At 36.8% G+C, this 15,317-nt stretch overlaps 1 protein-coding gene across 1 annotated transcript in view; it reads left to right on the top strand.

Moving 5' to 3' along the window:
* csmd2 (CUB and Sushi multiple domains 2) overlaps nucleotides 1-15,317 on the top strand; it is a 691,992-nt gene that overhangs the window by 194,004 nt on the left and 482,671 nt on the right. Inside the window, exon 4 of the mRNA XM_062030117.1 lies at nucleotides 13,110-13,304. Within this exon, the coding sequence (XP_061886101.1) occupies nucleotides 13,110-13,304 (195 nt within the window). The remainder of the gene's footprint in view (nucleotides 1-13,109; nucleotides 13,305-15,317) is intronic.

The following is a 15,317-nucleotide window of genomic DNA, read 5'->3' as shown; positions in this document are numbered from 1 at the left end:
GTACTGTAGAATTCTGGCAACTGAGCTGCCAGTTTATTACCTTAAAAAATTTGTTTTACAGTTATACTGTAAATGGAAACACTACTATTTTTTACTGTAAATCAACAGTAAAGTATTTTAGTGTAAATGGAAACTGTTGTTTTTTCGGTAGAATTCGGGCGACTGAGCTGCCACTTTTTTTTTTTACCAAAAAAATAAGAATGCTACCATTTTTGCATTTGCATACACAGAATATTCTCTACATTGGAGGGTTTTGCTGTATTAAATTCATGCACCGGCACTTCCTGTTCACATATTCCTCCGTGGCGATCCTCTGTTTCCATGGCAACCTGCCGACTGAGCGAAGGGCAGAGCAGGATAAAAAAATGCGAGGGGAAAGTCATGCAGATTGCAGCCAAACATCCGCTAATGATGCCAAGTATCGATCAGACGCCTGATGTGATGTCACGACTCCTCCGAGCTTGCAAACTTCTTCTTCGCGCGTCCTGAGAGAAAACGCCGTTGAGGGATTTGACAAAACGGCGAATCACAGGAGTTACTCGTTGAAGACGCGGGTCTACATGGACCACGCAGGCTTCCGTAGCAGCCTCGGCATGTTAGGAGCGGGATTCCCTGGTGCAAACATCACATCTCTACATCTCACCTCTGCACTCTTGTTTCTTCCATTTGCTGTCATCTGCGAGGAAAACAAGGACAAAAACATCTTAGTAGTTCTTTTTAGCTGGAAATATGAAATATTTATCAGTTGCTTCTTTAGATTTGAAAAGAAGAAAAAGTGTTTTTTTTCTGCACACAATGCGACTAAGTCACATTTTGCTCCGACGTTTCTTACATTCAGACAAGTTTGATACAAGAGACTTTCTGTTACAATCAGCCTGTTGGAGTTTTATGTGAAACGTACACGGTTCTTATAACAGGGCTGTCTCCAGACAACTGTTGGCCAATATCCATATAAATCCCATGCGATATCAGCACGGACCATCCATACTTTTGATATTTTGTAGTTTGGCATGTATAGAAACTAGGGTTGTCCCGATACCAATATTTTGGTACTGGTACCAAAATGTATTTCGATACTATTCGGTACTTTTCTAAAAAAAAAGAACCACAAAAAATTGTATTATTGGCTTTACTTTAACAAAAAATCTTAGGGTACATGAAACATATGTTTATTATTGCAATTTAGTCCTTAAATAAAAAAGTGAACTTACTAGACAACTTGTCTTTTAGTAGTAAGTAAACAAACAAAGACTCCTAATTAATACTTTTAATACATTCTTTTATTTTGCTATATACATATAAATTTCATATATTTTACGATATATATTGACAAAAAATTCTACATTTTTTGTAATATTTGTATATATATATATATATATATATATATATATATATATATATATATATATATATATATATATATATATATATATATATATATATATATATTATGTATATATATATATTATATATATAATATATATATATATGTTATATATATATTATATATATATATATATTATATATATATATATATATATATATATATATATATAACATATATATATAATATATATATATATATATGTTATATATATATTATATATATATATATATATATATATATATATATATATATTATATGTATATTATATATTATATGTATATTATATATATATATATATATTATATGTATATATGTAACTATTGCGTATATACTTGTATATGCTTGTGTGTATATGTATGTGTATATATAGGTATATATATATATATATGTATATGTGTGTATATATATATATATATACACACTACCGTTCAAAAGTTTGGGGTCACATTGAAATGTCCTTATTTTTGAAGGAAAAGCACTGTACTTTTCAATGAAGATAACTTTAAACTAGTCTTAACTTTAAAGAAATAAACTCTATACATTGCTAATGTGGTAAATGACTATTCTAGCTGCAAATGTCTGCTTTTTGGTGCAATATCTACATAGGTGTATAGAGGCCCATTTCCAGCAACTATCACTCCAGTGTTCTAATGGTACAATGTGTTTGCTCATTGGCTCAGAAGGCTAATTGATGATTAGAAAACCCTTGTGCAATCATGTTCACACATCTGAAAACAGTTTAGCTCGTTACGGAAGCTACAAAACTGACCTTCCTTTGAGCAGATTGAGTTTCTGGAGCATCACATTTGTGGGGTCAATTAAATGCTCAAAATGGCCAGAAAAAGAGAACTTTCATCTGAAACTCGACAGTCTATTCTTGTTCTTAGAAATGAAGGCTATTCCACAAAATTGTTTGGGTGACCCCAAACTTTTGAACGGTAGTGTATATTATATATATTTTACTATATATATTGACAACAAATTCAAAAATGTTTGTAATATTTGTGTATAATTATATATGTATATTGTTATTATACAGTATGTATGTATATTTTTATTTATATGTATGTATTATATATGTATGTATATATTATATGTATATATGTAACTATTGTGTATATACTTATATATACTTTGTGTGTATATGTACAGTATGTGTCTGTGTATATATATGTATATATATATATATATATATATATATATATATATGTATATGTGTGTATATGTATATATATATGCAGTATATATGTGTGTGTGTGTATATATATATATATATATGTATATATATATATATATATATATATATATATATATATATATATATATATATATATATATATATATATATATATATACACACACGTGGCTATATATACTTGTTGTGGCTTGTGCAGCCCTTTGAGACACTCGTGATTTAGGGCTATACAAGTAAACTTTGATTGATTGATAATTGGTCTGCTGACGTATGCAGTAACATATTGTGTCATTTATCATTCTATTATTTTGTCAACATTATGAGGGACAAACTGTAGAAGTTTGTTTATTAATCTACTTGTTCCTTTACTGTTAATATCTGCTTATTTTCTGTTTTAAAATGTTCTATTTACACTTCTGTTAAAATGTAATAATCACTTATTCTTCTGTTGTTTGATACTTTACATTAGTTTTGGATGATACCACACATTTAGGTATCGATCCGATACCAAGTAGTTACAGGATCATACATTGGTCATATTCAAAGTCCTCATGTGTCCAGGGACATATTTACTGACTTTATAAACATAACATGAATTAAAAAAAAAAAGATTGTGTGACGATAAAAAAATATCGACGTAATCAATAAAAACTTTGAACCAAAAAGTCAATGGCAGTTTTGTAAAAGGGCACTTGGACATGGACCACATAAGAAATAGTATCTCCAATTAGAGATATTTGCAGCTAATATTTCCTTCAGTCCTACAGCCAACTTGAGATTTCTCAGTAGATGTCTGAAGCTTCCCTCTCTTCAAGCATTCCACTGCTCCACCACATTGCAATGCAATGGCCGGCATTCACACAAGTGAGGAATGTGGCTAATTGTCGGTCGTTTTAGATTTCAAACTCGCCTTCTGGGAATTGCACGGGGAGGAGAACAAAACGTGGTCACGTGATTGCAATGCCAGGATGTACCGGTCAGGCTGCCAAAGAGAAAGTACTCATGGAACACAAAGGACAAACAATGAATGCAAATAAGGCAAATTGTTTATTGTTCATCCGATAGTTGTGTTCCGTTTATTTGTCTGCATCCGGCTGGATGTGAGCGCCTTGGCTGAGAAATTATTCATAGGCAAACAAAGGCCGCCTGTTAATAATTAATAGTGACACCTGTACGTTGTGTTGCTCTGCGAGACAATGTCACGCTGGTTGATATGCTAGCCAGGCGGCGTCCTCGTGCGAACGCTAATCTGCTAATGATGGAGGGGAAGCTGCGATAATAATTCAACTTTGTTTGGTCAAAACAGACTAAAAAAGGAGGATTTGGAGGCAGGATGTGAAGCAAAGAGGAAGTGCGTCGCTGGAAATATTGTAAAAGCGTCTCTTGACTTTCATTTGATGTCCAAAGACTGAATGAGGTCTTAAAGGCCTACTGAAATGAATTTGTTTTATTTAAACGGGGATAGCAGATCCATTCTGTGTGTCATACTTGATCATTTTGCGATATTGCCATATTTTTGCTGAAAGGATTTAGTAGAGAACGACGACGATAAAGATCGCAACTTTTGGTATCTGATTAAAAAAAGCCTTGAAGTAGCGTGACGTAGTCAGTTGTTCGCCTCCTCACATTTTCCTATTGTTTTCAATGCAGCGAGAGCCATTCGGACCGAGAAAGCGACGATTACCCCATTAATTTGAGCGAGGATGAACGATTCGTGGATGAGGAACGTTAGAGTGACGGACTAGAATGCAGTGCAAGACATATCTTTTTTCGCTCTGACCGTAACTTAGGTACAAGCTGGCTCATTGGATTCCACACTCTCTCCTTTTTCTATTGTGGATCACGGATTTGTATTTTAAACCACCTGGGATACTATATCCTCTTGAAAATGAGAGTCGAGAACGCGAAATGGACATTCACAGTGACTTTTATCTCCACGTCTATACATCGACGAAACACTTTAGCTAAGGAGCTAACGTGATGCTTAACTGCATATACAAACAAAATAAATAAATCCCTGACTGGAAGGATAGACAGAAGATCAACAATACTATTAAACCATGGACATGTAAATACACGGTTAATGCTTTCCAGCTTGGCAAAGCTTAAAAATGCTGTTGCTAACGACGCCATTGAAGCTAACTTAGTATAACGGGACCTCACAGAGCTATGATAAAAACATTAGCGCTCCACCTACGCCAGCCAGCCCTCATCTGCTCATCAACACCCGTGCTCACCTGCGTTCCAGCGATCGACGGAAGGACGAAGGACTTCACCACGATCATCCGTGCGGTCGGTGGCTAGCATCGGGTAGCGCGTCTGCTATCCAAGTCAAAGTCTTCCTGGTTGTGTTGCTGTAGTCCGCCGCTAATACACCGATCCCACCTACAGCTTTCTTCTTTGCAGTCTCCATTGTTCATTAAACAAATTGCAAAAGATTCACCAACACAGATGTCCAGAATACTGTGGAATTTTGCGATGAAAACAGAGCTTTTTTGTATTGTATTCAATGGTGTACCAATACTTCTGTTTCACTGGCTACGTCACGCGCATACATCATCATCCAAAGACGTTTTCAACCGGAAGTTTAGCGGGAAATTTAAAATGTCACTTTATAAGTTAACCCGGCCGTATTGGCATGTGTTGCAATGTTAAGATTTCATCATTGATGTATAAACTATCAGACTGCGTGGTCGCTAGTAGTGGCTTTCAGTAGGCCTTTAATATGTGATAAAAACATGACTCTAATGTACTAGAAGTGGGAAAGATTGAAGTAGATTCTGAGTTTAATTGACTTCATTAAGAGATGCAAGCATCACCTCTGCGTGTATTTTGTTGTACAAAATACATTTAAATGTTTTCACAACGGCCATCCTTGAGTTGTGCACACTAGAGGATGAGTGACATCTTTTTTTTTCATTTAATATACACAGAAGGTAGGGGAGTCATACCGCCCCATTCCTGGGTGGATCTCGCATGAGAGGAAGAGGGGGGGGATTAATCATTGGCGGCGAAAGTGGGTAGTGCAACTCCCCAATTCGTCACGTTTCATGTGTCAGGGAAACCCGGACGAATGTGGCCAAATGAATACCCTTCCAACTGTAACATAATTACCCCACGTGCAGGATTACCATGAATAAAAAAAGGGCAATGTATGAACATGTGTATGTTTTTTTGTGATAGAATGTGTTTGTGTGTCTGTAAAAGAGTGTGTATGTCCATTTTGTGTTAAAGAGTTCTTAAAAATCAAAATTTCTGGACAAATGTGTGCAGTCCCATGATGAGAGAAATACACACTTGGAAATGATCGATGGTACACCTCAACTAAAACACTTTTATCTATTATTAATCACCATTATTTGAGTTAACTACAGACAAATGTGATAAATTATGATGAAATATTATATATATATATATATATATATATATATATATATATATATATATATATATATATATATATATATATATATATATATATATATATATATATATATATATATATATGTATATATATATATATATATGTATATATATATATATATATGTATATATATGTATATATATATATATATATATATATATATATATATATACACATGTATTTATGCATTTATGTATGCATATATGTGTGTGTTTGTGTGTATATGTATATATATATATTTCATTTCATTTTTTTTTTCATTTCATTTTTATTTATCTCCTTCATTGATGTGCATCTTTGATAGACAATTATACCACAATTATTCAGTTATACAGTTACACATCAATGCCTGAGAAGGAGCAGGATGAAGAAAAATCTTATATGTTCCTGCCCCCTTCAACATAATACGTAGTCTTACTTAATGATGTATAAACCAACAATTACATCCAAATATAACAAAAACACACTAAAAATACACAAGTGCAAAACTCCATGAAGTACAAACCGAACAAAAAAACAAAAGAAGTAATATACACCTCACGGGATGATACAAAACAAATACAAAACCAGGCAAAAAATAAGTAAAATAATAAATATAAAGCAAAATGTAAAATGTAAACACTTATGGCTGTCCATGATTTTATTGTTCTGTCTTTATATATTTTTTTCAATTGGAATATATATGCATAATACTACCACCACCATGCTTGACGGTAGGTTGGTGTTCCTGGAATTAAAGGCCTCACCTTTTCTCCTCCAAACATATTGCTGGGTATTGTGGCCAAACAGCTCCATTTTTGTTTCATCTGACCACAGAACTTTCCTCCCGAAGGTCTTATCTTTGTCCATGTGATGTCAGATGAAACAAAAATGGAGCTGTTTGGCCACAATACCCAGCATAATGTTTGGAGGAGAAAAGGTGAGGCCTTTAATCCCGGAAACACCATCCCTACCGTCAAGCATGGTGGTGGTAGTATTATGCTCTGGCCTGTTTTGCTGCCAATGGAACTGCTGCTTTACAGAGAGTAAATGGGACAATGAAAAAGGAGGATTACCTCCAAATTCTTCAGGACAAGCTAAAATCATCAGCCCGGAGGTTGGGTCTTGGGTGCAGTTGGGTGTTCCAACAGGACAATGACCCCAAACACACCTCAAAAGTGGTAAAGGGATGGCTAAATCAGGCTAGAATGAAGGTTTTAGAATGGCCTTCCCAAAGTCCTGACTTAAACGTGTGGACAATGCTGAAGAAACAAGTCCATGTCAGAAAACCAACACATTTAGCTGAACTGCACCAATTTTGTCAAGAGGAGTGGCAACAATTCAAGCAGAAGCTTGTGGATGGCTACCAAAAGCGCCTTATTGCAGGTAAACTTGCCAAGGGACATGTAAGCAAATATTAACATTGCTGTATGTATACTTTTGACCGTGCACATGTTCAGTAGACCCATAATAAATTCATAAAAGAAGCAAACTTCATGAATGTTTTTTGTGACCAACAAGTATGTGCTCCAATCACTACATCACAGAAAAATAAGAGTTGTAGAAATGATTGGAAACTCAAGACAGCCATGACATGATGTTCTTTACACGTGTATGTACACTTTTGACCACGACTGTATCTAATTTATCAGTTTTTATCTGCTCAAACATATCAAATTGAGATAATGAATGTAGCGTTTTTGGGGAAAAAAAAAGCTATAGTAAAATATATTTACTGGCACCGCCTCGTCCCAGTGATAATGCCGCATTGGGAGCAGGTGGTTCTGCTGCAGGGTAAACGACCGACAAAACTGGGCGAGTGCCTGGGACTTAAAAGTCATTATGTGTGGAAGAAATGATTAAATATCAGGAACTGGACGCGACCAAAGAGCTTTTTTTCCAGAAACAAACCATTTGTGAGGCTTTTCTAATGCGTGTGAGCTGGAAGTGAGCGGGGTGTTGGTGCCACGCCAGTAAACCCTGGCCGTGTCCAAGCCATTCTGTCCTCCGCCGGGTCCCTGCAGAGAGGCAGAGTTGCAGCCAAAGTCCAGCACACGCGCTTTGGACTTTGTGGGAGTGGGACTGTGCAGGATTTAAAGTGGCTTTTGTAGCAAATACTGTAACTGGTTTTGTTCAAGCTGCTCTTAACCTTGCAAGACTGGCACGGCCATGGAACATGTTTCACACCAATCTAGTGATGTGAAGTGAATTATATTTATATAGCGCTTTTCTCCAGTGACTCAAAGCGCTTTTACATAGTGAAACCCAATATCTAAGTTACATTTAAACCAGAGTGGGTGGCACTGGCAGCAGGTGGGTAAAGTGTCTTGCCCAAGGACACGACGGAAGTGACTAGGTTGGCGGAAGCAGGGATCGAACCTGGAACCCTCAAGTTGCTGGCACGGCCACTCTACCAACCGAGCTATACCGCCCAGATGAGTAATACCACTCATTTTATTTCCCATCCCATCCGATACTCAGTAAAATTCATGCACGGTCAGTGTTTTATTTATTTTTATTTTATTGTTTTTTTTAATTACTAATCATCCATCCATCCATTTTCTACCGCTTGTCCCTTTTTGAGGCCGCGGGGGGTGCTGGATCCTATCTCAGCTGCATTCGGGCGGAAGGCAGGGTACACCCTGGACAAGTCGCCACCGCATCACAGGGCCAGAAGAGAGAGTACATTTAGCAAAAAAAGCAGTTCACGTGCTAATGCACGCTAACTGCTAGCAAACATGCTCGACACCAACGCAGATAGAAAAAAAACATGATTTTTGTACTGAGGGGCTCCGTTGTGTGTCTACTGTTTTTTTTTATTTGTGAATAGCGTCGCCATGGTAACACGAAATTTATCGGCGCAAACTAGACCTTACCGACGGTATATCATATGTGGGGGTTCGTTAGCCATTTAGTCTCGTAGTAGACAAAAGGTGGGGGTTTTTTGTTCGTGAATAGCGTTGCCATGGTAACACGAAATTTATCGGCGCAAACTAGACCTTACCGACGGTATATCATATGTGGGGGTTTGTTAGCCGTTTAGTCTCGTAGTAGACAAAAAGTGGGGTTTTTTTGTTCGTGAATAGCGTTGCCATGGTAACACGAAATTTATCTGCGCAAACTAGACCTTACCGACGGTATATCATATGTGGGGGTTTGTTAGCCATTTAGTCTCGTAGTAGACAAAAGGTGGGGTTTTTTTGTTCGTGAATAGCGTTGCCATGGTAACACAAAATTTATCTGCGCAAACTAGACCTTACCGACGGTATATCATATGTGGGGGTTTGTTAGCCGTTTAGTCTCGTAGTAGACAAAAGGTGGGGTTTTTTTGTTCGTGAATAGCGTTGCCATGGTAACACAAAATTTATCGGCGCAAACTAGACCTTACCGACGGTATATCATATGTGGGGGTTTGTTAGCCATTTAGTCTCGTAGTAGACAAAAAGTGGGGTTTTTTTGTTCATGAATAGCGGTGCCATGGTAACATGAAATTTATCGGCGCAAACTAGACCTTACCGACGGTATATCATATGTGGGGGTTCGTTAGCCGTTTAGTCTCGTAGTAGACAAAAGGTGGGGTTTTTTTGTTCGTGAATAGCGTTGCCATGGTAACACGAAATTTATCGGCGTAAACTAGACCTTACCGACGGTATATCATATGTGGGGGTTCGTTAGCCGTTTAGTCTCGTAGTAGACAAAAGGTGGGGTTTTTTTGTTCGTGAATAGCGTTGCCATGGTAACATGAAATTTATCGGCGCAAACTAGACCTTACCGACGGTATATCATATGTGGGTGTTTGTTAGCCGTTTAGTCTCGTAGTAGACAAAAGGTGGGGTTTTTTTGTTCGTGAATAGCGTTGCCATGGTAACACGAAATTTATCGGCGCAAACTAGACCTTACCGACGGTATATCATATGTGGGTGTTTGTTAGCCATTTAGTCTCGTAGTGGACAAAAAGTGGGGTTTTTTTGTTCGTGAATAGCGTTGCCATGGTAACACGAAATTTATCGGCGCAAACTAGACCTTACCGACGGTATATCATATGTGGGGGTTTGTTAGCCATTTAGTCTCGTAGTAGACAAAAGGTGGGGTTTTTTTGTTCGTGAATAGCGTTGCCATGGTAACACAAAATTTATCTGCGCAAACTAGACCTTACCGACGGTATATCATATGTGGGGGTTTGTTAGCCGTTTAGTCTCGTAGTAGACAAAAAGTGGGTTTTTTTTGTTCGTGAATAGCGTTGCCATGGTAACACGAAATTTATCGGCGCAAACTAGACCTTACCGACGGTATATCATATGTGGGGGTTTGTTAGCCGTTTAGTCTCGTAGTAGACAAAAGGTGGGGGTTTTTTGTTCGTGAATAGCGTTGTCATGGTAACACGAAATTTATCGGCGGAAACTAGACCTTACCGACGGTATATTATATGTGGGGGTTCGTTAGCCGTTTAGTCTCGTAGTAGACAAAAGGTGGGGTTTTTTTGTTCGTGAATAGCGTTGCCATGGTAACACGAAATTTATCGGCGCAAACTAGACCTTACCGACGGTATATCATATGTGGGGGTTTGTTAGCCATTTAGTCTCGTAGTAGACAAAAAGTGGGGTTTTTTTGTTCGTGAATAGCGTTGCCATGGTAACACGAAATTTATCGGCGCAAACTAGACCTTACCGACGGTGTATCATATGTGGGGGTTTGTTAGCCATTTAGTCTCGTAGTAGACAAAAAGTGGGGTTTTTTTGTTCGTGAATAGCGTTGCCATGGTAACACGAAATTTATCGGCGCAAACTAGACCTTACCGACGGTATATCATATGTGGGGGTTTGTTAGCCGTTTAGTCTCGTAGTAGACAAAAGGTGGGGTTTTTTTGTTCGTGAATAGCGTTGCCATGGTAACACGAAATTTATCGGCGCAAACTAGACCTTACCGACGGTATATCATATGTGGGGGTTTGTTAGCCGTTTAGTCTCGTAGTAGACAAAAGGTGGGGTTTTTTTGTTCGTGAATTGCGTTGCCGTGGAAACACAAAATGTTCCCAATTTTAGATAACGCCTATCGGCGCAAACTAGACCTTACCGACGGTATATCATATGTGGGGGTTCGTTAGCCGTTTAGTCTCGTAGTAGACAAAAGGTGGGGGTTTTTTGTTCGTGAATAGCGTTGCCATGGTAACACGAAATGATCTGTTAGTCAGTCCAACAAAATAATACAATAATAATACAATTCCAAATCCAAACCAGGCCCAGCAACATTCAGAATAGCGCTCAACAGAGCATTTGAGAGGACACACAAACATGACACAAAACAATCCAAAAGTAGTCGAACAAAAATCAATAATATCAACAACAGTATCAATATTAATAATAATTCCATCGTAATAGAGATTTAAAAAATCTCATTTACTTTATCATCACAGCCATAGAAAAATGTTTTCACACGTTTACTGTACCATGTCCCAATCTAGTGATGTGCAATACCACTCATTTTATTTCCCATCCGATACCCAGTAAAAAATCACTCTGGTATCAGTGATACCGGTCTGATACTTTGTGCAAAAATACACGCACTGTCTGGTCATTTTTTTTATTTTTTATTTTTTAAAATTAATAATCAGTCCGACAAAATAATACATCCATCCATCCATTTTCTACCGCTTATTCCCCTCGGGGTCGCGGGGGGCGCTGGAGCCTATCTCAGCTACAATCGGGCGGAAGGCGGGGTACACCCTGGACAAGTCGCCACCTCATCGCAGGGCACAAAAAAATACAACAATAATACAATTCCAATTCCAAATCCAAACCAGGCCCAGCAACATTCGGAATAGCACTCAACAGAGCAATTGAGAGAACGCACAAACATGACACAAAACAATCCAAAAGTAGTCAAACAAAAATCAATACTATCAACAACAGTATCAATATTAATAACAATTCCACCATAACAGGGATTAAAAAAAATCTCATTTACATTATCATCACAGCCATTTCTAAACAATAAATAATTACACTTGCATCGCATCTCATGAGCTTGACAACACATTGTGATCAATATTTACCACAAAGATAAAATAAGTCATATTTTAAGTTAATTTAATAGTTGAAACAAATGTAAATAATGGATCCCATATTCCAATATATAACTCATTATTATCTAAACTATCTTTTCTCCTGATATCATCTCCATAGCGTTGGCAGTATGAGTTGGACTATCAACATCTATCCTTTTTTTTTTTTTTTTAATATTACCCTTTTTTTTAATGATGCATATTGAAAGAAATGCATTTTTTTTCTATATTGTCTTGATATTTTCAGTACATTTACTTTTTTTTTTTTTTTATGCTTGAAAAGTTTTAATTTAGACCAAAACTTCGTAAAGTGTGCTTTGAAAATATAAATGTAAAAAGTAGTAGGAATGGTCTTCAATCGTTACTTATGTTCAACTTTAAATAGCCTACGGTAAAATGGTACATACACTTTGTTTTATAACACTGAGGGACTCATTTTAATTGCCAGTATTTTTCGTAAAAAAGTAATTAACTAAGTGGAAGGATAAGTACCGTATTTTACGGACTATAGAGTGCACCGGTATAAAAGCCGCACCCACTAAATTTTAGGGAAAACATTGTCCCCCATATATTAGCCGCACCAAACTATAAGCCACATATATATACGTTGCGAAATGAGTTATTTACACAAAAATATATTGTAAATGTTTATTTACATACCTCAACTGTTTCCAAACGGTGTCTGTAACACGGCAGTAAAACGGCTGATCAAACAAAACAGAAGTCGTCGTCATGGACCAGCTAGCTGCGCAAGCTAGCTCTCCAATCAGCTAAACAGACTCAATAACTCCACGGTGACATTTTGGTGAATTTACCGAGGAATTTGTCAAACTGAAACAAAACAAAAAGAATGCAGTTGTAACTTAAATTATCTACCTGCTGCCACCTACTGATATGGAAGAGTATTACATGGCTACTCTGCCAATCTCTACACAGCACAGACACGTTATTTGGGGATTATAATTATTTAGTTGTTTTTTTTGAGCAATCAGGCACAACGGTTGAAAAACGCCGGCTTACGTAACGGAAGTTAAAGTACAGTTTTTGTTTGTTTCCCTTTCAGCTCTGCCCAGCTACACGTGCGGCAACCCCGGGCTGCTGGTCAACGGGCTGCAGCAAGGCTCCACCTTCAACATCGGGGACAAAATACGCTACAGCTGCAACCCGGGCCACGTGTTGGAGGGTCACACCACGCTGTCCTGCCTCGCCACGTCAGCCGGAACCGCAGCGTGGGATTTCCCCTTGCCCTACTGCAGAGGTACGGGCGGCAACTCGGTGCCACTTTGGCCAAAAAAAGAGAAACAAAAATAGGAAAATAAGGGACCATTTTTTCAAGTTTTCTTGCTTTGTCAACGTAGCCTGGCCACTATTTTTGCAGTTTGGTCTTTTTCGTTGTTTGCGGTGAGTTGAACTCGAAAAAAACGTTGCAACCCTCACTGGGAACTTTTTTTTTATCATCTAAATGTCAAAACCCGAGGGGATTGGAAAAAAAGGGGAGGATTCCCAAGTTCCGCCACAAAGGTTGAAGGTTTTTATTTTATTTTTATTTTTTAAATACTGAAGGCGTGCGTGTTTGTTGAAGGATTGCACGAAAACTGCACAAACCATTGCCATGAAACGTAGTGCAAAGTTGGCACGTGCATCAAAGAGGAAGCCATTAAAAGACGGTGACGGTCTGCATCAACATGTAAATGTAGTGAGGCATGAAAATAACTTTGCATCGTTCACCACAAAGCAGGAAGTAGTCTTTTCCACGCCAGTGTCATTAATGTAAAAGCCCTCAACGAAAAACAATAGACAGTTAAAATGCATAAATATTGTGCATTCAAGTGTTAATTTACATATATACATGTATGTGTGTGTGTGTGAATATATATATACAGTATATATATATATATACACACACATACACACTAGGGTTATACGGTATACCGGTGCAGTACTATACTCTGTTTGAAAAGTATGATATTTTTCAAATTTGAAATCTATCAACTAGGAGTGTTTAGACATATATACATGTATGTATGTATGTATATATGTATGTGTGTGTGAATATATATATATATATATATATATATATATATATATATATATATATACTACCGTTCAAAAGTTTGGGGTCACATTGAAATGTCCTTATTTTCAATTAAGATAACTTTAAACTGGTCTTAACTTTAAAGAAATACACTCTATACATTGCTAATGTGGTAAATGACTATTCTAGCTGCAAATGTCTGGTTTTTGGTGCAATATCTACATAGGTGTAAAGAGGCCCATTTCCAGCAACTATCACTCCAGTGTTCTAATGGTGCAATGTGTTTGCTCATTGGCTCAGAAGGCTAATTGATGATTAGAAAACCCTTGTGCAATCATGTTCACACATCTGAAAACAGTTTAGCTCGTTACAGAAGCTACAAAACTGACCTTCCTTTGAGCAGATTGAGTTTCTGGAGCATCACATTTGTGGGGTCAATTAAACGCTCAAAATGGCCAGAAAAAGAGAACTTTCATCTGAAACTCGACAGTCTATTCTTGTTCTTAGAAATGAAGGCTATTCCGCAAAATTGTTTGGGTGACCCCAAACTTTTGAACGGTAGTGTACATACATATATATATACATATATACATATACACACACATACACACTAGGGTTGTACTGTACAGTATACCGGTACTAGTATAGTATTCCGGTACTAATAAATCAAAAACAGTATTTTACTCTGTTTGAAAAGTATAATCATAAATAATCCTTAATAAGTGTACTTTAGACAGATATTTTTCAAATTTGAAATCTATCAACTGGGAGTGTTTAGACATATATACATGTATGTATGTATGTATGTATGTATATGTGTGTGTGTGAATACATATATATTTGTATGTGTTTATATATATGTGTATATATATATATATATATATATATATATATATATATATATATACTAGGGTTGTGCGGTATACTGGTACTAGTATAGTATTCTGGTACTAATACATCAAAAACAGTACTATACTCTGTTTGAAAAGTATAATCATAATAAATCCTTAATAAGTGCACTTTAGACAGATATTTCTCAAATTTGAAATCTATCAGCTAGGACTGTTTAGAAATATATACATGTATGTATGTATGTATGTATGTATGTGTGTGTGAATACATATACACTACCGTTCAAAAGTTTGGGGTCACCCAAACAATTTTGTGGAATAGCCTTCATTTCTAAGAACAAGAATAGACTGTCGAGTTTCAGATGAAAGTTCTCTTTTTCTGGCC

Source organism: Entelurus aequoreus, linkage group LG20, assembly GCF_033978785.1.
Source record: "Entelurus aequoreus isolate RoL-2023_Sb linkage group LG20, RoL_Eaeq_v1.1, whole genome shotgun sequence".
Lineage (NCBI taxonomy): Eukaryota > Metazoa > Chordata > Actinopteri > Syngnathiformes > Syngnathidae > Entelurus > Entelurus aequoreus.
Note: the sequence above shows the minus strand (reverse complement) of the source record. Positions and strands in the feature narration are given on the sequence as shown.